Genomic DNA, 26726 nt, shown 5'->3' on the forward strand with positions numbered 1-26726 from the left:
GCCACAAAAACTGCCAAACAAAAGTTGTGTCTGTAGCCTAAAACTAATATTGGCAGATGACTGTTTCGTCCACAACTTTTACTTTTATTCAATATATATAAAAGATTGCTGGACCCTTTTAGAAGTAAAGCACTCATGTGAACAGGGCTCTCACTCATCATGTTTGATGGTTTATGTGTATTTCTGTAACATCTGACTTTGTTTATAAATGTACCTTCAGAATTGTACTTTGCTGCAAAATATGTTATCATTATATTAATACTATTGTTATTATTATTACCATTTGACCTGTACTGAGAAGCCCAACTATTTCTACTATTCATCTAAGGATCTAAGATGTTAAGCTGCTGGAACTAGATATTTCTCTCCATTATTAAGATGAAAAGGGTCATCCTGTAAGAGCATATGGTCATCATAGTGGGGGTCTCCCACACAAGACCTAAGACAAGAAGTTATTAAAGACTTTCCAAGGAAGCCTAGTAGTAGTGTATCTTCTTGGTTTCTGTGTTTCACAAATGACATGCTAACGTCTAGTCTGAGGAAAGTAATTATACAAGTTTTCCCGATATCTATATATACAAAAATCAAAAACCTAGCCTTTAGTAGCTCAAAGGTGAATACACTTAATGCATTAAATATAAGTACATGCATCCAATGTAGTATACTCTTTTATGGCCATTATTTTATGAGTTTATTGGGTTCACTTATTTTCAGTGTTTATGTTATTATTACTCTTGACTGATAACTCTACTGATAAGAGATAGATTCCACTTAAAGAGAACTGCAAGCAGGGTCACTCACTCTAATCTGAATATACATGTAGATAGTGCAGGTGAGTCTGTTTCCAATGCTTCTTTTTTGGTAAAAATAAGTGTATCCATTCAGGAGATATCTTTCTTGTTTTATTTTTTTTTTAACTACACTGAGGGCGACTGCTGCTGTATTTGTAATGCTTTCTCCAATTTGCCTTGCCCGTTTACCCCGCCCCTTCTGCGGATAACTTTGCAAAGTTATCGGCCAAAGAGGCAAGGCTATCGCTGGAGCAGGCTGGAGAAAGCATTACACATACAGCAGTAGCTGCCTCCAGTGCAGGGAACCTATCATGAGATTTTACCATATATAATGCATGGAAAATCTTCTTCCTCACATCATCCTTGGGAGACATTCCTGCTGGCAGGGAGGATGAGGATATGATGTTTTCTCCGTCGGCCCCTAAAGTAGGGAGGGGAACTATACTCTCCTAGTCCCTTCTGCGTCGGCTGTAATCACGTCCCCTCAGTGTGATTGACAGCTTGGGTATAGCCTGCATCATCTTAGGGACCTGAGTGGTGATGTGAGCTGTCAGTCACGTTGAGGGGGCGTGATTACAACCAGAGCAGCGGGACTAGGTAAAAAATATTTCACCATATATAATGCATGCTACAAATTACATATATGGTAAAATCTCATAACAGGTTCCCTTTAAGAAGAAAATACCATACTAGCAATAAGATTAATTATAGTCCTAGCTATAATTGGCCAGTATAAATGAAGAAAAAAGGTGAATGATGATGTGGTGAGCTGGGGTGTTGCCATAGTGTAGCAGCGTGGGTGGTATTAACCTTGTGGGGTAAGGTGTTATTAATCCCTGATTATTCGTGACGCCAGGATGTAGTTTTTCCGGTATGGTAATCGCCGTCAACCAACACATGACGGTTTTCAATAAAGGAATGTTGTTACGCCGAGCGCTCCGGGTCCCCGCTCCTCCCCGGAGCGCTCGCAACATCCTCGCTACGGCAGCGCCCCGGTCAGATCCACTGACCGGGTGCGCTGCGATACCGCCTCCAGCCGGGATGCGATTCGCGATGCGGGTGGCGCCCGCTCGCGATGCGCACCCCGGCTTCCGTACCTGACTCGCTCTCCCTCGGTCCTGTCCCGGCGCGCGCGGCCCCGCTCCCTAGGGCGCGCGCGCGCCGGGCCTCTGCGATTTAAAGGGCCACTGCGCCACTGATTGGCGCAGTGGTTCCAATGAGTGTCTTCACCTGTGCACTCCCTATGTATACCTCACTTCCCCTGCACTCCCTCGCCGGATCTTGTTGCCCTTGTGCCTTGTGAAAGCGTTCCCTTGTGTGTTCCTAGCCTGTGTTCCAGACCTCCTGCCGTTGCCCCTGACTACGATCCTTGCTGCCAGCCCCGACCTTCTGCTACGTCCGACCTTGCTTTTGTCTACTCCCTTGTACCGCGCCTATCTTCAGCAGTCAGAGAGGTTGAGCCGTTGCTAGTGGATACGACCTGGTTACTACCGCCGCAGCAAGACCATCCCGCTTTGCGGCGGGCTCTGGTGAACACCAGTAGTAACTTAGAACCGGTCCACTAGCACGGTCCACGCCAATCCCTCTCTGGCACAGAGGATCCACCTCCTGCCAGCCGGCATCGTGACAGTAGATCCGGCCATGGATCCCGCTGAAGTACCTCTGCCAGTTGTCGCCGACCTCACCACGGTGGTCGCCCAGCAGTCACAACAGATAGCGCAACAAGGCCACCAGCTGTCTCAACTGACCGTGATGCTACAGCAGCTACTTCCACAGCTTCAGCAATCATCTCCTCCGCCAGCTCCTGCACCTCCTCCGCAGCGAGTGGCCGCTTCAGGCCTACGACTATCCTTGCCGGATAAATTTGATGGGGACTCTAAGTTTTGCCGTGGCTTTCTTTCACAATGTTCCTTGCACTTGGAGATGATGTCGTACCAGTTTCCTACTGAAAGGTCTAAGGTGGCTTTCGTAGTCAGCCTTCTGTCTGGAAAAGCTCTGTCATGGGCCACACCGCTCTGGGACCGCAATGACCCCGTCACTGCCTCTGTACACTCCTTCTCCTCGGAAATTCGTAGTGTCTTTGAGGAACCTGCCCGAGCCTCTTCTGCTGAGACTGCCCTGCTGAACCTGGTCCAGGGTAATTCTTCCGTTGGCGAGTACGCCATACAATTCCGTACTCTTGCTTCTGAACTATCCTGGAATAATGAGGCCCTCTGCGCGACCTTTAAAAAAGGCCTATCCAGCAACATTAAAGATGTTCTGGCCGCACGAGAAATTCCTGCTAATCTACATGAACTCATTCATCTTGCCACTCGCATTGACATGCGTTTTTCCGAGAGGTGTCAGGAGCTCCGCCAGGATATGGACTTTGTTCGCACGAGGCGTTTTTTCTCCCCGGCTCCTCTCTCCTCTGGTCCTCTGCAATCCGTTCCTGTGCCTCCCGCCGTGGAGGCTATGCAAGTTGACCGGTCTCGCCTGACACCTCAAGAGAGGACACGACGCCGCATGGAGAATCTCTGCCTGTACTGTGCCGGTACCGAACACTTCCTGAAGGATTGTCCTATCCGTCCTCCCCGCCTGGAAAGACGCACGCTGACTCCGCACAAAGGTGAGACAGTCCTTGATGTCAACTCTGCTTCTCCACGTCTTACTGTGCCTGTGCGGATATCTGCATCTACCTTCTCCTTCTCTACTATGGCCTTCTTGGATTCCGGATCTGCAGGAAACTTTATTTTGGCCTCTCTCATCAACAGGTTCAACATCCCGGTAACCAGTCTCGCCAGACCCCTCTACATCAATTGTGTTAACAATGAAAGATTGGACTGTACCATACGTTACCGCACGGAGCCCCTCCTAATGTGCATCGGACCTCATCATGAAAAAATTGAGTTTTTGGTCCTCCCCAATTGCACTTCCGAAATTCTCCTTGGACTACCATGGCTTCAACGCCATTCCCCAACCCTGGATTGGTCCACAGGGGAGATCAAGAGCTGGGGTACCTCTTGTTTCAAGGACTGCCTTAAACCTGTTCCCAGTACTCCCTGCCGTGATCCTGTGGTTCCCCCTGTAACCGGTCTCCCTAAGGCCTATATGGACTTTGCTGACGTATTTTGCAAGAAACAAGCTGAGACTCTACCTCCTCACAGGCCTTATGACTGTCCTATTAACCTCCTCCCGGGCACTACTCCACCCCGGGGCAGAATTTATCCTCTGTCCGCCCCAGAGACTCTTGCTATGTCTGAGTACATCCAGGAAAATTTAAAAAAGGGGTTTATCCGCAAATCCTCCTCTCCTGCCGGAGCTGGATTTTTCTTTGTGTCCAAAAAAGATGGCTCCCTACGTCCTTGCATTGACTACCGCGGACTTAATAAAATCACGGTAAAGAACCGCTACCCTCTACCTCTTATCTCTGAACTCTTTGATCGCCTCCAAGGTGCCCACATCTTTACCAAACTGGACTTAAGAGGTGCTTATAATCTCATCCGCATCAGGGAGGGGGACGAATGGAAAACGGCATTTAACACTAGAGATGGACACTTTGAGTATCTGGTCATGCCCTTTGGCCTGTGCAACGCCCCTGCCGTCTTCCAAGACTTTGTTAATGAAATTTTTCGTGATCTCTTATATTCCTGTGTTGCTGTGTATCTGGACGATATTCTGATTTTTTCTGCCAACCTAGAAGAACACCGCCAGCATGTCCGCATGGTTCTTCAGAGACTTCGAGACAATCAACTTTATGCCAAAATGGAGAAATGTCTGTTTGAATGTCAATCTCTTCCTTTCCTAGGATACTTGGTCTCTGGCCAGGGACTACAAATGGACCCAGACAAACTCTCTGCCGTCTTAGATTGGCCACGCCCCTCCGGACTCCGTGCTATCCAACGTTTTTTGGGGTTCGCCAATTATTACAGACAATTTATTCCACATTTTTCCACCATTGTGGCTCCTATCGTGGCTTTAACCAAGAAGAATGCCAATCCTAAGTCATGGCCTCCTCAAGCGGAAGACGCCTTTAAACGGCTCAAGTCTGCCTTTTCTTCTGCTCCCGTGCTCTCCAGACCTGACCCATCTAAACCCTTCCTATTGGAGGTTGATGCCTCCTCAGTAGGAGCTGGAGCGGTTCTTCTACAAAAAAATTCTTCTGGGCATGCTGTTACTTGTGGTTTTTTTTCTAGGACCTTCTCTCCGGCGGAGAGGAACTACTCCATCGGGGATCGAGAGCTACTGGCCATTAAATTAGCACTTGAGGAATGGAGGCATCTGCTGGAGGGATCAAAATTTCCAGTTATTATTTACACCGATCACAAGAATCTCTCCTATCTCCAGTCTGCCCAACGGCTGAACCCTCGCCAGGCCAGGTGGTCTCTGTTCTTTGCCCGGTTTAATTTTGAAATTCACTTTCGCCCTGCCGATAAGAACATTAGGGCCGATGCTCTCTCTCGTTCCTCGGATGCCTCGGAAGTAGAGCTCTCTCCGCAACACATCATTCCTCCTGACTGCCTGATCTCCACTTCTCCAGCCTCCATCAGGCAAACTCCTCCAGGGAAGACCTTCGTTTCTCCACGCCAACGCCTCGGAATCCTCAAATGGGGTCACTCCTCCCATCTCGCAGGCCATGCGGGCATCAAGAAATCCTTGCAACTCATCTCTCGTTTCTATTGGTGGCCGACTCTGGAAACGGATGTTGTTGATTTTGTGCGGGCCTGCACTGTCTGTGCCCGGGATAAGACTCCTCGCCAGAAGCCTGCTGGTCTTCTTCATCCTCTGCCTGTCCCCGAACAGCCTTGGTCTCTGATTGGTATGGACTTTATTACAGACTTACCCCCATCCCGTGGCAACACTGTTGTTTGGGTGGTCGTTGATCGATTTTCCAAGATGGCACATTTTATTTCTCTTCCTGGTCTTCCTTCAGCGCCTCAGTTGGCAAAACAATTTTTTGTACACATTTTTCGTCTTCACGGGTTGCCCACGCAGATCGTCTCGGATAGAGGCGTCCAATTCGTGTCAAAATTCTGGAGGGCTCTCTGTAAACAACTCAAGATTAAATTAAACTTTTCTTCTGCTTATCATCCTCAATCCAATGGGCAAGTAGAAAGAATTAACCAGGTCCTGGGTGATTATTTACGGCATTTTGTTTCCTCCCGCCAGGATGACTGGGCAGATCTTCTTCCATGGGCCGAATTCTCGTACAACTTCAGAGTCTCTGAATCTTCTTCCAAATCCCCATTTTTCGTGGTGTACGGCCGTCACCCTCTTCCCCCCCTCCCTACTCCCTTGCCCTCTGGTTTGCCCGCTGTGGATGAAATAACTCGTGATCTTTCCACCATATGGAAAGAGACCCAAAATTCTCTCTTACAGGCTTCATCACGCATGAAGAAGTTTGCTGATAAGAAAAGAAGAGCTCCCCCCATTTTTTCTCCCGGAGACAAGGTATGGCTCTCCGCTAAATATGTCTGCTTCCGTGTTCCCAGCTACAAATTGGGACCACGCTATCTTGGTCCTTTCAAAATCTTGTGCCAAATTAATCCTGTCTCTTACAAACTTCTTCTTCCTCCTTCTCTTCGTATTCCTAATGCCTTTCATGTCTCTCTTCTTAAACCACTCATCATCAACCGTTTCTCTCCCAAACTTATTTCTCCTACTCCTGTCTCCGGTTCTTCAGACATCTTCTCCGTAAAGGAGATACTGGCCTCCAAAAAGGTCAGAGGAAAAACTTTTTTTTTAGTGGACTGGGAGGGCTGTGGTCCTGAAGAGAGATCCTGGGAACCTGAGGACAATATCCTAGATAAAAGTCTGGTCCTCAGGTTCTCAGGCTCTAAGAAGAGGGGGAGACCCAAGGGGGGGGGTACTGTTACGCCGAGCGCTCCGGGTCCCCGCTCCTCCCCGGAGCGCTCGCAACATCCTCGCTACGGCAGCGCCCCGGTCAGATCCACTGACCGGGTGCGCTGCGATACCGCCTCCAGCCGGGATGCGATTCGCGATGCGGGTGGCGCCCGCTCGCGATGCGCACCCCGGCTTCCGTACCTGACTCGCTCTCCCTCGGTCCTGTCCAGGCGCGCGCGGCCCCGCTCCCTAGGGCGCGCGCGCGCCGGGTCTCTGCGATTTAAAGGGCCACTGCGCCACTGATTGGCGCAGTGGTTCCAATTAGTGTCTTCACCTGTGCACTCCCTATGTATACCTCACTTCCCCTGCACTCCCTCGCCGGATCTTGTTGCCCTTGTGCCTTGTGAAAGCGTTCCCTTGTGTGTTCCTAGCCTGTGTTCCAGACCTCCTGCCGTTGCCCCTGACTACGATCCTTGCTGCCAGCCCCGACCTTCTGCTACGTCCGACCTTGCTTTTGTCTACTCCCTTGTACCGCGCCTATCTTCAGCAGTCAGAGAGGTTGAGCCGTTGCTAGTGGATACGACCTGGTTACTACCGCCGCAGCAAGACCATCCCGCTTTGCGGCGGGCTCTGGTGAACACCAGTAGTAACTTCCTCCACAGCAGGAATTACGCAAGAACTGGAACTTTTACTTGTAATTCTTAAGAAACAATCTTTACAGTTATGCAGTTTCTCTAGAGGCAACCGGGACCAGGATACCACGCAGGCTTGCTGGGACTTGTAGTATTGAGATGATTTATGCAGGCCACTGTGCTACTAATATTATTCTTGAGTTGAGCAGTAGTCACTAGAATTGTAGATAGAGCTCGATAACTCAAGTTTTGAAGTGGCTGCAGGTTCTTTAGGCTTTGGCCTAGACGAAATGAATTTGCCGTAAACAGGACTTGTGTTTTCTTATGAATTAAGGAATCAAGAGAGCTAACTGAGAGAATACAGCCCCTTATATACTAGGGGGGCTGGACTAAAGTCCATTGGTTGCTAAGCCTGTGGTTTCTGTGCCCATGGAACTCTGGGTATGTCACATGACAGTGCTTCACATGACTAACACTTTTGTACACATTTGTACAAACTTTATACATATTGACAATGCATACACAATATACACAATGCATTTATATGAGAGAATAGAAGGCGAGCAAAGGGGTGAACTCTGCAGGAGAGCCCTATGGACTTCAGGGACTCTTCCTGAGGGGACTTAGGGAGGGTACAGGACCATTTCCTGTACCGGGATACCACAATAAAACAGTTTATTGTTGATTATTGTCATAAAATTACAGTGTTTGGGAGCTGCAATTCATGCATTTATGGCATTGCTGCTCATACCCCTTCTCTATTGAGTGTTGTTGCAAGGCAACAATGTACTCAACTGGGATGGGTTTTCTCTGCTTCCCCAGCTGCAAATACCATGAGATCATTTGGTCTGCTGGAAAAAAATCATGCTACTTCTCCCTCTGGCAGCTGATAATATGGTTTCTTTTTACTTTCCCTGCAGAAGGAGTTTTGTTAGCTATACCACCATGCTATTGCACTAATTCTGTTTCTTTCCTGTAAAGGAGGACAGAAAGCTATTTTATCGGCTGCACTGTAGTGAACAGGATCATTGTAGGGAGGGGAGCAAAGGTTTCCCTTTAAAAGACACAGTCACAGGAAAATTTTTAAAATAGAAGACTGTTATTTTCTTTTACAACAAGACATTTATTTTCTTTTAAATAGCACACTAAAAATTTTCTGTTCACATGTGTGGGCACAGAAACTTGATGGTTACAATACACGCTAGGTGTGTGCATTGTAGATTCCTAAACAAGAACAGTATTCCAAACAATGTAGCTGAAACTTTAGTCACATCAGTGTTGACTTTACACAGACCTCACAGTAATGTTTCCTTCTCACTATGTTCTCAAAGGTAACGCCATAAAGTGCCAAATCAAAATACAGTATAACTTTTTTTTAACAGAAAGTTTTTCAGTATAATTCTGTTAACTGGAAGGCAGGTCTTTCCTACACCTGTCCATATTCAAGAGCCCTTCCTGAGCTGACCTCACTCCAAACTCCCATTTGGTCCAATAAACCACAGGTATTGATTGTCCAGGCCATACATTTGTGATAGGCAACTTTCGCTATACTCTGCCCTGAATTACTTTTCTGGCTGGCATCTTTTACACAGCCCCTCACAGGTTCAGCTACAGCACTCCTGAAAAGTTATGCAAGGAGACACACAATGCATTCTGGAAGTGGATGTCCGTGCGACGATATACTGAAACTTGACCAGCAAAGAGTAAGATTACTGTTTTATTATGAACACACAACGTGTTTCTAGATCGGGATGGCCTTTTCGTCAGGCATGCAGAAAACAACAGAAAACAGGTATATAAAGGGTCTATGGAGTACGTCATTCACCGGAAATGATATCTCACTAAATACGTCCATCACACAAGATCTATAGTAATATATACAGTATATATATATATATATATATATATATATATATATATATATATATATACTGTATATATACAAAGAGAAAGATAAAAACCACACATCACATAATTATACCAAAAAAGGATACACTGTATAAGATCAATAATTAAATACAGATAAAAATGTATTATACAGTTGTTCTTTCAATGATTTCATTCAACTCTTCAGGGTATAATGAGTTAATTTTAAAAATCCAGAAGGATTCCCTATTAATAAGTTGTTGGAAGCAATTGGAACAATCTCCAGAAATGGAATCAATTACACATACCGAGAGACCACAAGAGTCTCCTGCATGAGCTAGGGTAATGTGTCGGGAGACACTATAGAGCATAAATTTAACACTAATATTATGCCGATGTTTGTTCATTCGGGCACGTAGGGTCTGTACCATTCACCCTACATACTGTAGCCCACAATGGTAGGTTAGTATATATACTACCTAAGTGGAGGCACAATTATTCTGTGTTTTTAACGTGAAAATTTCACCTGTACAGATAGAGGAAAAGGTTTTTATTCCTTCTACAGGTATCATTGCACAATACAAACATCTGTATTTATTGCACCGGTAGGGCCCTAATTTTACATGCATCTGGATATTACATATATTATCATCCCTTGGGTTTAGATTTTTTATTCTGCTAGGAGCCAAATGATTACGAAGCGTTTTGGCTCTATGAAATGTGATTGCAGGGTTTTTATTCACCAATTCTTTTTGTTGCAACCTGCTCACTTTTTTTAAAGCATCCGTTAAAACTTTTTTGGGGTATCCTTTTTCAATAAAACGTTCATGTAAAACATTAGATTGGGATTTAAAATCTGTATCAGAACTACATTTTTTTCTTACCCAGTTTTTTCTAGTGTTAAATTTATGCTCCATAGTGTCTCCCGACACATTACCCTAGCACATGCAGGAGACTCTTGTGGTCTCTCGGTATGTGTAATTGATTCAATTTCTGAAGATTGTTCCAATTGCTTCCAACGACTTATTAATAGGGAATCCTTCTGGACTTTTAAAATTAACTAATTATACCCTGAAGGGTTGAATAAAACAATTGAAAGAACAACTGTATAATTAATTTTTATCTGTATTTAATTATTGATCTAATACAGTATATCCTTTTTTTGTATAATTATGTGATATGTGTGGTTTTTATCTTTCTCTTTGTATATACTGTATATATATTACTATAGATCTTGTGTGATGGGCATATTTAGTGAGATGTCATTTCCGGTGAATGACGTACTCCATAGACCCTTTATATACCTGCTTTCTGTTGTTTTCTGCACGCCTGACGAAAAGGCCATCCCGGCCTAAAAATGTGTTGTGTGTTCAAAATAAAACAGTAATCTTACCCTTTGCTGGTGAAGTTTCAATATATCGTCTCACCGGCAGCGTGGACATCCACTTCCAGAATCCATTTTGTGTCTCCTTGCATCAGTTGCACACCAGCTTGGCATGGGAAGCCTGCATCAGCCGGAATTACCATTACTGTGATCTGCTATTACGAGTGTTGTGCCTTGCTCTGCACAACCTGAGAAAGTTAGTGTATATCGTACCTACACAACACTGGTATTCTAATAACGTGTTCTGCAGATAGGAGCGCTCTGTGTTGTCTTTTCTCTCCTGAAAAGTTAGGCGCCTTCACAAACAAAGCTTCCTTGGATGACCATAACTTATTCCACTCTAGGATGATCGGGAAACCTGCACAGGGCTCCAGAAGCTTCCCTTCCCACAGATAAACTATCCCAGCCTTCAAAGTAAGCTCACTGATAATTTCTGGGCCTCTCTACGTGATGTTTGATGGCACCTCTCACCTGTAGCTCCCCACATGTACACGCACATGCACACTATTGATACAAAATCTATCTGCCCTCTTATTCTGGCTCAGTGGTACAACTTTTTAAGCTTCCACTGACATTGGCTCCTTCTGTCAGCCGACTGCCAAGAAACCATCATTCTCGCTACCAGCTACTGTGATAAGGGAACCACAGAATACTGCAACACACTAATCCAAGTAACCCAGGACCTAAAGGTATACAATCAGTAAGTTGCAAATCATCAAATCAGAACACATTACAATATATCCATTACAGTTGCATATTTTAAAAAGTAATAGCATTTATAAAACAGTCTCTTAAAAATGAAACATACGTTGTTTACCAGAAGAGGCAAACATAAAACTTTTACCACCTTACATTATTATGCAGAGATATGGCTGTGGTAGATTGACTGACTGTATAATGGATGTCACATTGTAATACATGTTAAACATGAAATACTATATTAATACATATAACTCTTAGTTGGATCTTTTTCTTTAACAGCATGTAAATGGCAAACAGTGTTTATTTTATGACCTATACAATCATGGTGAGACATCCCTTTTTACTGATGTCCCACCTTCACTGTTTCCAGAATAAGTCATTCACAAACTTTTTTGTAGAAAAATGAAACCATCTTTTTTAACAAATCGAGTTGATTTTGATTTTTTAGAATTAATACAGTGGACCCATTGTTTGTCGAATCCATCGTATGTTGAGGGATCCGTGCAATGTAAAGTATAGGAAGCTGTACTCACCTGTCCCCGCCACTCCGGACCAGGTCCTCACCGCTCCCGATGCTGTCCAAAGGGCTCCCGATGCTGTCCCGCTGCTCCGGTGTTTTCTTCGCGATCCTCCGGCTTCTTCCGCATCTTCTGCAGGGTCCGGGCCTCACTTTCTGGTGACGTTATTACGCTGCTGCACCGGCGCGGCGTGCGTAGTGACGTAATAACGATGCCGGAAAGCGAGGCCCGTACCCTGGAGAAGATGCAGAAGACGCCGGAGGATCGCGAAGTGGACCCGAAGCAGCGGGAATAGGTAGGCGAACCTGCCCGGGATGCTTAAACTGCTATCCGACAGCAGCTTAAGCATTTTGCGCTGGCCCCAACATATTAAAGCATCGTATGTCGATTTTATCATATGTCGGGGCCATCGCAGGTCGGGGGATTACTGTATATGTAATCCAACTTCTTTATAGGATTATTTAAAATACTGACTAAATTGACCAGACTAGTGTATTAATCTTATATTCATAGTATAGACACAAAGTTTAAAACAATGTTAGACTGAATTTTGGAGGTAGAGTTTGGTGTGTCTGTGTCTCTAGCCTGTTTCAGTAAAAAATATTGTCTGAGGACAACTGCCAACAGCATGTAAAGGGAAAAAAAATACAAAATTAATTTGTACAGTCTGTCTCAATAGAGATCATCCTGGCAGTCGCCATTAGACCATCCACTGTGTGCAAGTTCAAGTGTGTGACATAATACGTTGATTGCTGCAATCCTATGTGCAAACACATAAGGGTGATCTTAGTGCAGTATCACATCAAAAATGCATACGGTTTTTAGTACACAGTACAGCTAAGGCTGCATTCAAATTACGATCATTGCCTACGATGCACAGATATGATTTCTAAAGCTCAAAGCTGTCAAGCATTGTGCTCCAGCCGCACACGCCGGCCATGAGCGCTTTGTCCCTGCTGTCGGCGGTACTGGGATTCGCATCACAGGACGGGCCACATGCGAATCCCAGCCCGTCACTTACCATGCTCCTCTGACTCCTCCGCTGGTGCTTCTCAGCTCTGCCGGAGCTCTGAAATTTAAAGGGCCAGTGCGCCCATAATTATGTTACACACCTGACACTTGTCTATAAATTCCTGCAACTCCCCCTCTTCCCTGCCGGATCTTCAGTGCCACTAGCCTGAGATTAAGCGTTCCATTTTGCCTGTTTGCCGTATCCGTGTATCCAGACCTTCCCGCTACTTTATTTGACATTGCACCTTTGCCGCCTGCCCTGACCTTATCCTTCGGTACCTCACCTTTCCCAGCTGCCTGTGTGGTCGAGCCGTGTTGAGGGTAGCGACCTGGGTGTCGTCTGCAGCAGCAAGCCCATCCTGCCTTGCGGCGGGCTCTGGTGAAGACCAGCGGCACCTTAGACTCCACTCCCTGTTAAGGTCCGAGTCATCAGCCACACAGGTTAGAGGATCCACATCCAGCTCCATTACAGGGGAATAAATGAATTCACTACTATTGCCCGCACGGACGGATCAGCTTATGACTATGTTTGGGTCATTTTCCGAGAGCCTCTGACCTGGTTGACGGCAATTTTCAGTCCAAGTTTAAAGTTGGAGGCGCTCAGAAAATGACTGAATGTAGTCACTAGCTGGCTGCAATCTGGCCCATTCAGAACATAGTAGTAAATGCGTCCGTGCCTGTTCCATGCCTGTCAGGGTACAGATACGAATGCAGCTTTAGAAATCATATCTGCGCTTATCACTGTCGCTAATGTGGCACTAATCTTGACGTGAACGCGGCCTAACAACTTATTCAATACATACTACAATAATTGGAAAAAAAACATGATTTACGTGAAATGTAGCTTTGTCAATAATTGTAGAATATATTATATTGAATCAGGAGCTTGAACAGGAATTGAGTTGCAGTAACCAGGCATGGCCACTACACAGTGAACAGAGTCAGCTGTTTTAAGCCCCTCCTCGATACAAAGACCCTGCTGAAGGAGCCCCATTAAACAGCTAATTGGCAGGGATGTCACAGGGGTGGGATTTAAATATTTTAAAACAATTCCCTACTTGGTGTGACAGACGCTCATGGTGTAGCAGTTCAAAGAAAATTATTTTGACTATAATAATCAAATATACTACTTGCTAAGTAAGGGCCCTGTGAATATAACCCTGTCAGGCACTGTACTCTCTGAATATAACCCTGCCAGTCAATGTACCCACTGAATATAACACTGCCAGACACTGTACCTCTTAAATATAACACTGCCACACACTATGCCCCCTGAATATAACCCAGCCAAACACTGTACACTCTGAATATATCCCTGCCACACACTGTACCTCCTGAATATGACACTGCCATACATTGTACCCTCTGAATATAACACTGTCACATACTGTCTCCCTGAATATAACCCTGCCAGACACTGTACGCTCTGAACATATCCTTGCCACACACTGTACCTCTTAAATATAACACTGCCACACACTATGCCCCCTGAATATAACCCAGCCAAACACTCTACACTCTGAATATATCCCTGCCACACACTGTACCTCCTGAATATGACACTGCCATACATTGTACCGTCTGAATATAACCCTGCCACATATTGAGTCCCCTGAATATAACCCTGCCACACACACTGTACTCTCTGAATATAACTCTATAATGTTACGCGCTGCGCTCCGGCCATGAGCGCAGTGTCCCGGGGTCCCCGTCTGTCGACGGGGCAGGGATTCGCATCGCGGGACATGCCCGCATGCGAATCCCAGCCCGTCACTTACCTCGTTCTGCTCCCACTGTAATGCAGCTCCTAGGGCACGCACGCGGCGGAGCTCTGAAATTTAAAGGGCCAGTGCACCCACAATTAGTTCCTGCTCCTCCCAAACCCCCCTGCCGGATCTTCAGTGCACTTTGCCTAAGAGAAATTGTTCCTATTGCCTGTTTGCCATACCCGTGTTACCAGACTTACTTGCTACGTTTTTGACTACGAACCTTTGCCGCCTAGCTTCACCTTAGACTCCACTCCCCGATACGGTCCGTGTCATCAGCCACACAGGAAGAGGATCCACTACCTGCTCAGTGACATCCACATCCAGGTACGTGACATATAACACATTGTACCCCGTGAATATAACACTGCCACACACTGTACACCCTGGATATAACACTGCTACACACTGTACAGTCTGCATTATATTCAGGGGACTCAGTTTGTGGCAGTATTATATTCAACCATACACTGTGCCCTCTTAATATAACCTCACCCCACACTATGCCCTGTATATATAAATGTATTAGTATACTGTGCCCCATATATAAGTAAATTGATTTACTGTGCCCCATATATAAATATATTAATTCACTGTGCCTCATATATCAATTTATTGATATATTCTGCCCCATATACAAATATAATGTGCCCCAATATACAAATATATTAATACACAACGCTCATATACAAATATATTAATAAACTGTGCCTCTACTGTATATAACATACTTACCTATCCGACGCTGTACTCAATAGGTGCCGATCTAGTCTTGACTAGACAAGCATAGCAGATAAATATGGATGCAGTTAACATGATTACATAATTCCATGGATAGTATAATTGTAAGTGTGTCCTAAGGATGCGCTGATAATTGAATACTGGTAATGAACTGAATTAGGGATTTCACTTTTCCCTGTTTAACATAACCGGCTTTTATTTTAACAACCAGTTCCTGTAACTGGAAAGAACTGTCTGAATCCCGCCTCTGGGTGTCGAGTATCAGTGCATTTCAGTGATTTAGAGCCTATATTGAGGGTAGGTCATCAGTCACATTTGCCCAGAAAATCCTTTCGAGAATAGAAACTAAAAGTATCGTCTTCCCCTCCTCTCTCACTTCCCTGCCCCTTGGTACATGTGGAAACGTAATGTTTGTAGTCTTTAGCCTGTACCTCATCTCCCCCCCCTCCTGCCTCCATCTTCTACCTTGTTCTCATATCCTCCTTCTCTCAGCCCCTCTCCCACCCCCTCATTTATCTCCCCCTCTTTCGTTTCATCTACTTTCTTTTCTAATTTCTTACCTACCTGTTGCTTCATTGCCTCCTCTCACCTTGCCTTGGAGGAAATACTCTTTTTCTTTCTTTCATCCTTTCTTTCTCTACCCTAGTTTTGTTTACGTACATGTGAGCCGTGTAGTATACCGACTCTTTAAAAGTGAATAGATAAGCCATGCGGGCTCATCCCTGACTACTACAAGTACCTTACAGCTTTCTCTATGCTGAATTGTTTTGTGGACGTCACTGTACCTTATGGTTTCTTGTTATTGTCATTGTTTTGATGGACAGTGACGAATTGTTCTTGTTTACTACCTGAAAATCTAAATAAAGATTTGATAAAAAAAAAAAAAAAAGTATCACTCTCACATAGTTTTGTAAAAAATCTAAGGTTAGGTCTAAGATTGAAGTTGCAGGAATACTGTTGCAGGAATACTGTAACTTACCATACATAAAATCTGCATTTACTTTAGCAGCTGCCCTGCAGTGTGCATTTGTGGATTATATATTTCAATTGTCTTGACTTTTATGCAGATTTCCCCCACTGACTAGAATAGGGTAGTCAAAATCTACAAAAAAAAAAAAAACACAGTATTGATTTTAAATACATTGGAGAGATTTATCAAAGACAGTGTAGAAGAGTGGTGCAGTTGCCCATTTGAGTGTACAGCACTGCGGAGTCTGTGTGCATTATATAAATAATATTTATATAATTATTATTTTTATTATTAGGAAGGTACGTAGATTGATACCCCTCCCCCCAAGTAGGTAAATACGTTGGCAGTAAGGTTGGTAGCCAGGTATGTAGGTAGTTAGGTAGGTAGCAAGCTAGCTAGGTAGTTAGGTAGCGAGGTATATACAGTATCTTCCTTAAGTGAGTCCACCCCTTGTAAATATTTCCTTCTATCTTGTCATATGACAACACTGAAGAAATGACACTCTGCAACATTGCAAAGTAGTGAGTGCACAGCCTGTATAACCGTGTTTAATATTATGTCCCCTGAAAATGACTCATCACACAGACATTATTGTCTAAACCTTGGCAACAAAAGTGAGTACATCCCTAAGTAAAAATGTCCAAATTGGGCCCAAAGTGTCAATATTTTGTGTGGCCCCCATTATTCTCATGCACTGCCTTAAGCCTCTTGGGCATGGAGTTCACCAGAGCTTCACAAGTTGCCACTAGAGTTCTCTTCCACTCCTCCATGACAGGAGGATGTTAGAGACCTTGTGCTCCTACACCTTCCATTTGAGGATGCCCCATAGATGCACAATAGGGTTTAGGTCTGGAGACCTGCTTGGTCAGTCCATCACCTTTACCCTCAGATTTTTTTTTAGTAAGGCAGTAGTCATCTTGAAGAATATTACCCTGTGGCCCAGTCTTCAAGGGAGGAGGTCATGCTCTGCTTCAGTATATCATAGTACATGTTGGTATTCATGTTTTCAAATTACATGTTGGTATTCATGTTTCCCTTAATGAACTGTAGCTCCCCAGTTCCAAAAGCACTCATGCAGCCTCAGACCATGACTCTCCCACCACCATGCTTGATTGTAGACAAGACAAACTTGTCTTTGTACTCCTCCCCTGGTTGCTGCAAAACACGCTTGACCCCATCTGAACCAAATAAGTTTGTCTTGGTCTCATCAGACCACAGGATAAGGTTTCAGTAATCCATGTCCTTAGTCTGCATTTCTTCAGCAAACTGTTTGGGGCCTTACTTGTGCTTCATCTTTAGAAGAAGCTTCCTTCTGGGACAATATTAACCCCTTAACCCCTTAAGGACCAGGCCCATTTTGGCCTTAAGGACCAGGCCAATTTTATTTTTGAATTTTATTTTTTTCCTCCTCGCCTTCTAAAAATCATACTACAAGACAAAAAACAACAGAGCGCTTCTGTGTGGGATCTTCCAGACCAGGTCGGATTATTTAGGTGATTGAGGAACGCACTCACCTGGTGGGGCTGTGCATATTCCAGGCACAACGCTGATGAACGCTTAATATAGCAACTGCTGCGGCTTCCCACGTTGGATCCACCGGCGTATAAGAGACAATAAAGGAAGGAGAAGATCGGAAGCTTAGATCGCACTGTTGCAGACAAGTTCCAGGATACTAGTAGGTGTCTTAAATTCTTTTATTCACACAACGCGTTTCTGGATATTAACAATCCTTACTTCAGGCGCCTGAAGTAAGGATTGTTAATATCCAGAAACGCGTTGTGTGAATAAAAGAATTTAAGACACCTACTAGTATCCTGGAACTTGTCTGCAACAGCGCGATCTCAGCTTCCGATCTTCTCCTTCCTTTATTGTTTCTAAAAATCATAACTCTTTTATATTTCCATCCACAGACCATATGAGGGCTTGTTTTTTGCGTCACCAATTTTACTTTGTAATGTCATCACGTATTTACCATAAAATGTACGGCGCAACCAAACAAATATTATTTATGTGGGAAAATTGAAAAGAAAAACATAAATTTTGGAAGATTTTGTTTTCACGGTGTACACTTTATGGTAAAAATGACATGTTTTCTTTATTCTGTGGATTAATACAATTAAAATGATACCCATGATATATGCTTATCTATAATTGCACCGCTTAAAAAAAATCTCAAACTATTTTAACAAAATTAGTATGTTTGAAATTGCCCTATTTTGACCACCTATAACTTTCAAATTATTTCCGTATATGGGGCGGTATGAGGGCTAAATTTTTGCGCCATGATCTGTAGTTTTTATTGGTACCACTTTTGCTTAGATTTTATATTTTATAAATTTTTTATACATTTTTTTGGGAATAAAATGTGACAAAAATGCAGCAATTTTGGAATTTTTAATTTTTTTACATTTACGCCGTTCACCATACGGGATGATTAACAATATATTTTGATAGTTCAGACTTTTACGCATGCGGCAATACCAAATATGTTTATTCATTTTTTTTTTACGCTTTATTGGAGGTAGAATGGGAAAAACAGATGATTTACGTTTCTATTGGGGGAGGGGATTTTTCAAATTTTTTTTAACTTTTTTTTTTATTTAGGGGACTATTTATAGCAATCATTTGATTGCTAATACTGTTCAGTGCTATGCATAAGGCATAGCACTGATCAGTATTATCGGTGATTTTCTGTTCTGGTCTGCTCGATCTCAGACCAGAGCAGAAGATCCCTGGAGATGGACGGAGGCAGGTGAGGGGACCTCCGTCCGCAATTATGGATGATCGGATCTCCTCGGCTGGGCTGCGGGCGATCTGATCATCCATTTAAAGTACCGCACTACCGCAGATGCCGTGATCTGTATTGATCACGGCATCTGAGGGGTTAATGGCGGACATCCGCTCGATCACAGATGTCCGCCATTACTGGCGGGTCCCTGGCTGCTGATAGCAGCCAGGACCTGCCACGCATGATACGAACACCGGTCTGGTGGTCGCGGTCATGGCGGAGCGTAAATGTACGTCATGGTGCGTTAAGTACCACGGCACCATGACATACATTTATGTCCATTGTCGTGAAGGGTTAAGGACCAAGCCCATTTGACCTTAAAGGAGAACTCCAGAATATAAAATTGTCACCCATACTGCCGGCAGTAAAAAAAATAAAGATGTACATACCTTCCTTCGCTCCCCCGGGCCTCCGGTAACCGGCTCCGGTCTCCGCCACGATCCTCTTCATGGTTGCTGGTGATCGTCGAGTCATACTGCGCTCAGCCAATCACCGGCTGCAGCTAAGTTCCGACTCGGCCAACGATAGGCTGAGTGGCAGTGTGAGAACGCTTTAAGACACAAAATTCTTCACTACATGGGCACCTGCTGCCGGGGCCCGAAAACATCACACTGACGCTCAGCCTATCGCCGGCTGAGCCGGGACTTCGTTGCAGCCGTTGATTGGCTGAGCGCAGTATGACTCGCCGACCACCAGCAACCAGGAAGAGGATTGCGGCGGAGACCGGAGCCGGTTACCGGAGGCCCCGGGGGAGCGGAGGAAGGTATGTACATCATTATTTTTTTTTACTGCCGGCAGTATGGGGAACAATTTTTATATTCTGGAGCTCTCCTTTAAGGACCAGAACATTTTTGCACACCTGACCACTGTCACTTTAAGCATTAATAACTCTGGGATGCTTTTACTTATGAATTTGATTCTGAGATTTTTTCGTGACATATTCTACTTTAACATAGTGGTAAATTTTCGTCTATACTTTCTTCGTCGATACATTTCTTGGTGAAAAATGCCAAAATTTCATGAAAAATTTGAAAATTTTACATTTTTCGAACTTTGAAGCTCTCTGCTTGTACGGAAAATAGACATTCCAAATAAATTATATTTTGATTCCCAATACAATATGTCTACTTTATGTTGGCATCATAAAGTTGATATGTTTTTACTTTTGGAAGACATCAGAGGGCTTCAAAGTTCAGCAGCAATTTTCAAATTTTTCACAAAATTTTCAAAATCTGAATTTTTCAGGGACCAGTTCAGTTTTGAAGTGGATTTGAAGGGCCTTCATATTAGAAATACCCCATAAATTACCCCATTATAGAAACTGCACCCCTCAAAGTATTCAAAATTACATTCAGAAAGTTTGTTAACCCTTTAGGTGTTTCACAGGAATAGCAGCAATGTGAAGGAGAAAATTCGAAATCTTAATTTTTACAATCGCATGTTCTTGTAGACCCAGTTTTTGAATTTTTACAAGGGGTAATAGGAGAAAAAGACTCCAAAATTTGTAACCCCATTTCTCTCGAGTAAAGGAATACCTCATATGTGTATGTAAAGTGTTAGGCAAGCGCAGTAGAGGACTCAGAAAGGAAGGACCGACAATGGGATATTGTAGAGTGAATTTTGCTGAAATAGTTTTTGGGGGCATGTTGCATTTAGGAAGCTCCTATGGTGCAAACACAGCAAAAAAAAAAAAAAGCACATGGAATACTATTTTGGAAAATACACCCCTTAAGGAACGTAACAAGGGGTCCAGTGAGCCTTAACACCCCACAGGTGTTTGACGACTTTTTGTTAAATTCGTATGTGTAAAAAAATGTGTTAATTTTTTTTCACTAAAATGCATTTTCCCCCCAATTTTTTCATTTTTACAAGGGGTAATAGGAGAAAATGCCCCCCAAAATGTGTAACCCCATTTCTTCTGAGTATGGAAATAACCCATATGTGTATGTAAAGTGCTCTGCGGGCGCACTACAATGCTCAGAAGAGAAGGAGTGCCATTGAGCTTTTGGAGAGAGAATTTGCTTGGAATGGAAGTCGGGGGCCATGTGGGTTTACAAAGACCCCCCGTGGTCCCAGAACAGTGGACCCCTCCCATGTGACCCCATTTTGGAAACTACACCCCTCACAGAATTTAATAAGGGGTGCAGTGAGCACACTAGTGTTTGACAGATCTTTGGAACAGAATTTTTCATTATCACGGACCACTGTTTCAAAAATCTGTCAGACACCTGTGGGGCGTAAATGCTCACTGTACCCCTTATTACATTACATGAGGGGTGTAGTTTCCAAAATGGGGTCACATGTCCAATGTTTTGGCACTATGGTGGCTTTTTATTTTTCATTTTCCCATCCAACTTTAACAAAAATTCATCAAACACTTGTGGGGTGTTAAGGCTCACTATACCCCTTGTTACATTCCGTAAGGGTGTTGTCACCAAAATGGGGTCACACGTAGGTATTTATTTTTTTACAATTATGTCACAACCGCTGCAAAATCAGCCACCCCTGTGCAAATCACCAATTTAGGCCTCAAATGTACATGGCACTCTCACTCCTGAGCCTTGTTGTGCGTCCGCAGAGCATTTTACGCCCACATATGGGGTATTTCCGTACTCAGGAGAAATTGCGTTACAAATTTTGGGGGTATTTTTTTCCTTTTACCTCTTGTGAAAATAAAAGTATGGGGCAACACCAGCATGTTTGTGTAATTTTTTTTTTTTTTTTTTTTACACTAACAGACTGGTGTAGACCCCAAATTTTCATAAGGGGTAAAAGGAGAGAACCCCCCCCCAAAAAAAATTTGTAGTGCAGTTGATCCCGAGTATGGAAATACCCCATATGTGGCCCTAAACTGTTTCCTTAAAATACGACAGGGCTCCGAAGTGAGAGAGCACCATGCGCATTTGAGGACTAAATTAAGGATTGCATAGGGGTGGACATAGGGGTATTCTATGCTAGTGCTTCCCAAACAGGGTGCCTCCAGCTGTTACTAACCTCCCAGCATGCCTGGACAGTCAGTGGCTGGAAGTTGTTTTTTTGCAACAGCTGGAGGCTCCGTTTTGGAAAACGTTTATCATTTTTATTGGGGGCTACAGTGTAAGGGGGTGTATATGTAGTGCTTTACCCTTTATTTTGTGTTAGTTTAGTGTAGTGTTTTTAGGGTACATTCACACAGGCAGAGGTTTACGGTGAGTTTCCTGCTAGGAGTTTGCGCTTCAGTGGAATATTTGCTGCAGCTCAAACTTGAAGCAGGCAACTCACTGTAAACCTGCCTGTGTGAATATACCCTGTAAATTCACATGGGGGGGGGGGGGGCAAACCTCCAGCTGTTTTAAAACTACAACTCCCAGCATGGATTGACAGACCGTGCATGCTGGGAGTTGTACTTTCGCAACAGCTGGAGGCACACTGGTTGGAAAACCTTCAGTTAGGCTCTGTTACCTAACTATTGGTATTTTCCAACCAGTGTGCCTCCAGCTGTTGCAAAACTACAACTACCAGCATGTACTGATCGTCGAAGGGCATGCTGGGAGATGTAGTTATGCAACAGCTGAAGGTATGAAACTACAACTCCCAGCATGCCGAGACAGCAGTTTGCTGTTCGTGCATGCTGGGAGTTGTAGTTTTGCAAGATCTGAATGGCCACAGTTTAGAGACCACCGCACAGTGATCTCCAAACTGTGGCCCTCCAGATGTTGCAAAACTACAAATCCCAGCATGCCCAGACAGCAAACTTCTGTGTGGGCATGCTGGGAGTTGTAGTTTTGCAAGATCTAGAGGGTCACAGTTTATTTTCCGGAGACCGGAATGACCCGGAATCGCCGCAGATCGCTGGTCTCATGACCCCCCCAGGGGTTTGCACCGGGTGCTTGCTGTTAGATATCAGCAGTCATCCTGGTCCGGTCCCTGCCGGAATGCTTAAGTACCAGGGAGCCAGGGCGTACCCTAAGTGGTTAAACACTGCTATACAGGCCATGCATCCACTACTTTACATTGTAGCAGTGTCATTTCTTTAGTGTTGTCACATGAAAACTTATGGCAGATACTGTAATTAGTTAGGCAACCATGTATGTATGAAGGTAGCTATCTAGGTAGTTAGATAGCTAGGTAGTTAGGTAGCCAGCTAGGTAGTTGGGTATTGCTTATGAAAGTCCCCTAAGGAGGACTGATTGTTTTTTTTAAACAAGTTAAAAAAACAAGCCCTTATTTGGCTCGGTAGATAGAAAAATAAAAGGAGTTAAACTATACATGAAATTGCTGTCAAAGGGAAAAGGTTAAGGCTAAGTTTCCACTTGGTTTTTTTTCTGGCAGTTTTTGGGACATCTGCCACTGCAGTTTTTGAGCCAAAGCCAGAAGTGTATTCAAAAGCAAAAGGACATATAAAGGAAGGGCTTACACTTCTCCTCCCTTATTGATCCACTTCTGACTTTGGCTCAAAAACTGCAGTGGCAGTTTTCCAAAAATGTTTTTACTTAAACACATTACATCTATGCAAACAGACACTATATTGATGACTGCCTCATGCAGTTATAAGTGTTGTGTGTCTCCTTTTTTTTTTTTTATAAAAGACATTTGGTCCGTCGTACAGAACAAGTGCTGTTTACCTTTTGTTTTAATCCTTTTAAGGCTATGTTCGCACAGAAGAATTTCTGCACAGAATTCTGCATGAAAATTCTGCAGTAAATTCCGCAGAAATTAATTTCCCAATCACTTCAATGTAATTCCCACAGAGAAAATTCTGCAGCAGAAATTCTGCTTTGTCAATTGGACAGTGGAATCCCATTAAAGTGCATTGGCTATAAATTCATGCAAAATTTACATGCTGAATTCCATGCAGAAATTCTGGCGAGTGAACATAGCCTTATAGATTGTAAGCTCCCATTGTTTGCTTTGTTGATCAGTTTGTTACTCTCTAATGTGCTGCAGAACAAAGGGTATTAGTATAATGATTCGTCTTTATCATACAGTATATACAACACCACTAAATATTTGGAGCATGTAATTACGCAAATGGCCGTAATAACAGACTTTAAAAAGTTACAGATTCTCAAATATAAACACACTAAAGCTATTATAGGTTTATTGGTTTAATTGAAGTCTGCCTCATTCACACTTGTTTCCTAATGTCAAGCATCTTGGAATGTGCAAACACTCCAAGGACTCTCCACTGTGCAAGAATTGCTTCATTCTTTTTGTTTCTAAAGTCTGGCACACATTTATCTGCCCTGTGACATAGACAATGGGGTGAGCTGCCGAGAAACCAGCTTATTAAAAGGACAGCAACACATTGCGCAGTAGATTTGTGTATAGATTTATTACTTTGAACAAGTATTATGCTCTGTCTGAAGGAGCAACACTATTATTTCTATTGGCTGAGAGAAGTGATCTGATCATGTAAAAAACTTTTGTTCGATTTCTACAATAGTATTTGGCAAAGGGGGATCATTACAGACTATTCTTTCAGCTTTTATTCTTCCAAGATTTTTTTCTGAAATTGTGAAGGTTTTTTTTTCTTTATATGGAACAACTGCCATCTGTCTCATAAGAGCTTTCTGTCTTCCTCTGGATCAACACAGCAGGGTTATAGGGTAAACTGGAAATACTCGTCTTTTTTTTACCTTACCATGTACTATATGACTACACCACTCAATAAAATAAAGGGAACACTAAGATAACACATTCTAGATCTGAATGAATGAACTAATCATATGAAATATATTTGTCTTTACATAGTTGAATGTTCTGACAACAAAATCATATAAAAATTATCAATGGAAATCAAATGTATCAACCCATGGAGGTCTGGATATGGAGTCACACTCAAAATCACTACAGGCTGATCCAACTTTGATGTAATGTCCTTAAAGGGGTACTCAGGTGCTTACACATCTTGTCCCCTATCCAAAGGATAGGGGATAAGATGCCTGATCGCGGGAGTCCCGCCGCACGCGGCACCCCGTTTGTAATCAGTACCCGGAGCATGTTCGCTCCGGGTCTGATTACGGGCGACCACAGGTTGGGCGGCATGTGACGTCACGCCTGTGCCCCTGTGTGACGTCATGCTCCGCTCCTCAATGCAAGCCTACAGGAGGGGGCATGACAGCTATCACGCCCCCTCCCGTAGGCTTGCATTGAGGGGCAAGCATGGATAGGGGATAAGATGTGTAAGCACCGGAGTACCCTTTTAAAACAAGTCAAAATGAGGCTCAGTAGTGTGGTGGCCTCCACGTGCCCGTATGACCTCCCTACAACGTCTGGTCATGCTCCTGATGAGGTGGAGGATGGTCTCATGAGGGATGTCCTCCCAGACCTGGATTAAAGCATCCGCCAACTCCTGGACAGTCTGTGGTGCAATGTGGCGTTGGTGGATGGAGCGAGACATGATGTCCCAGATGTGTTCAATCATATTCAGGTCTGGGGAACGGGCGGGCCAGTCCATAGCATCAATGCCTTCCTCTCGCAGGAACTGCTGACACACTCCAGCCACATGAGGCCTAGCATTTTCTTGCATTAGGAGGAACCCAGGGCCAACCGCACCAGCATATGGTCTCACAAAGGGGTCTGAGGATCTCATCTCGGTACCTAATGGCAGTCAGGCTACCTCTGATAAGCACATGGAGGGCTGTGCGGCCCCCCAAATAAATGCCACCCCACACCATTACTGACCCACTTCCAAATTGGTCATGCTGGAGGATGTTGCAGGCAGCAGAACGTTCTCCATGGCGTCTCCAGACTCTGTTACGTCAGTCACATGTACTCAGTGTGAACCTGCTTTCATCTGTTAAGAGCACAGGGCACCAGTTGCAAATTTGCCAATGTTGGTGTTCTCTTGCAAATGCCAAACATCCTGTACGGTGTTGGGCTGTAAGCACAACCCCCACCTGTGGATGTCAGGCCCTCATACCACCCTCATGGAGTTTGTTTCTGCCCGTTTGAGTGGACACATGCACATTTTTGGCCTGCTGGAGGTCATTTTGCAGGGCTCTGGCAGTGCTCCTCCTGCTCCTTCTTGCTCAAAGGCGGAGGTAGCGGTCCTGCTGCTGGGTTGTTGCCCTCCTACTTCCTTCTCCACGTCGCCTGATGTACTGGCCTGTCTCCTGGTAGCGCCTCCATGCTCTGGACACTACGCTGAAAGACACAGCAAACTTTCTTGCCACAGCTCGCATTGATGTGCCATCCTGGATGAGCTGCACTACCTCAGCCCCTTGTGTGGGTTGTAGACTCCGCCTCATGCTACCACTAGAGTGAAAACTCCGCCAGCATTCAAAAGTGATCAAAATATCAGCCAGGAAGCATAGGAACTGAGAAGTGGTCTGTGGTCACCACCTGCAGAATCACTCCTTTATTGGGGGTGTCTTGCTTATTGCCTATAATTTCCACCTGTTGTCTGTTCCATTCGCACAACAGCATGTGAAATTGATTGTCAATCAGTGTTGCTTCCTGGGTGGAAAGTGTGATTTCACAGAAGTGTGGTTGACTTATGGGCCTAATAAAAAAGGAAAGTGCAGCCATGCACCAATTACACTAAATACATAATCTAATACAAAAAATGTATTATAATTTAATTGAAAGAATGTATAAGACATTTATAGAAGCAGGGTAAAGAGGTATAAATGTCACAACACAGTGCGCCAGAAGCCACATAGTAATAAATACATAATAAGTGAAACTGCAAATGTGGCATTGTTTTTTTTTAGTTTGTTTTTCATGCCATTCATGTTAAATGCATTTTGT

The 26726-nt window shown here is 44.0% G+C and overlaps 1 protein-coding gene across 2 annotated transcripts in view; it reads right to left on the reverse strand.

Annotated features, from left to right (window-relative positions):
- The window catches only part of MFSD2A (MFSD2 lysolipid transporter A, lysophospholipid), a 99371-nt gene that overhangs the window by 59358 nt on the left and 13287 nt on the right, over positions 1-26726 (reverse strand). The window contains exon 1 of one of the 2 annotated variants that reach the window (XM_056556622.1): positions 16214-16336. The exons of the other annotated variant lie outside the window; for it this stretch is intronic. Coding sequence (XP_056412597.1) covers positions 16214-16231 — 18 coding nt within the window. The 5' untranslated portion in view covers positions 16232-16336. Of the gene's footprint in view, positions 1-16213; positions 16337-26726 lie in introns of those variants that run through there. 2 annotated transcript variants of the gene reach the window in all.

This window comes from Hyla sarda, chromosome 2 (genome assembly GCF_029499605.1).
Source record: "Hyla sarda isolate aHylSar1 chromosome 2, aHylSar1.hap1, whole genome shotgun sequence".
NCBI classification, from domain to species: domain Eukaryota; kingdom Metazoa; phylum Chordata; class Amphibia; order Anura; family Hylidae; genus Hyla; species Hyla sarda.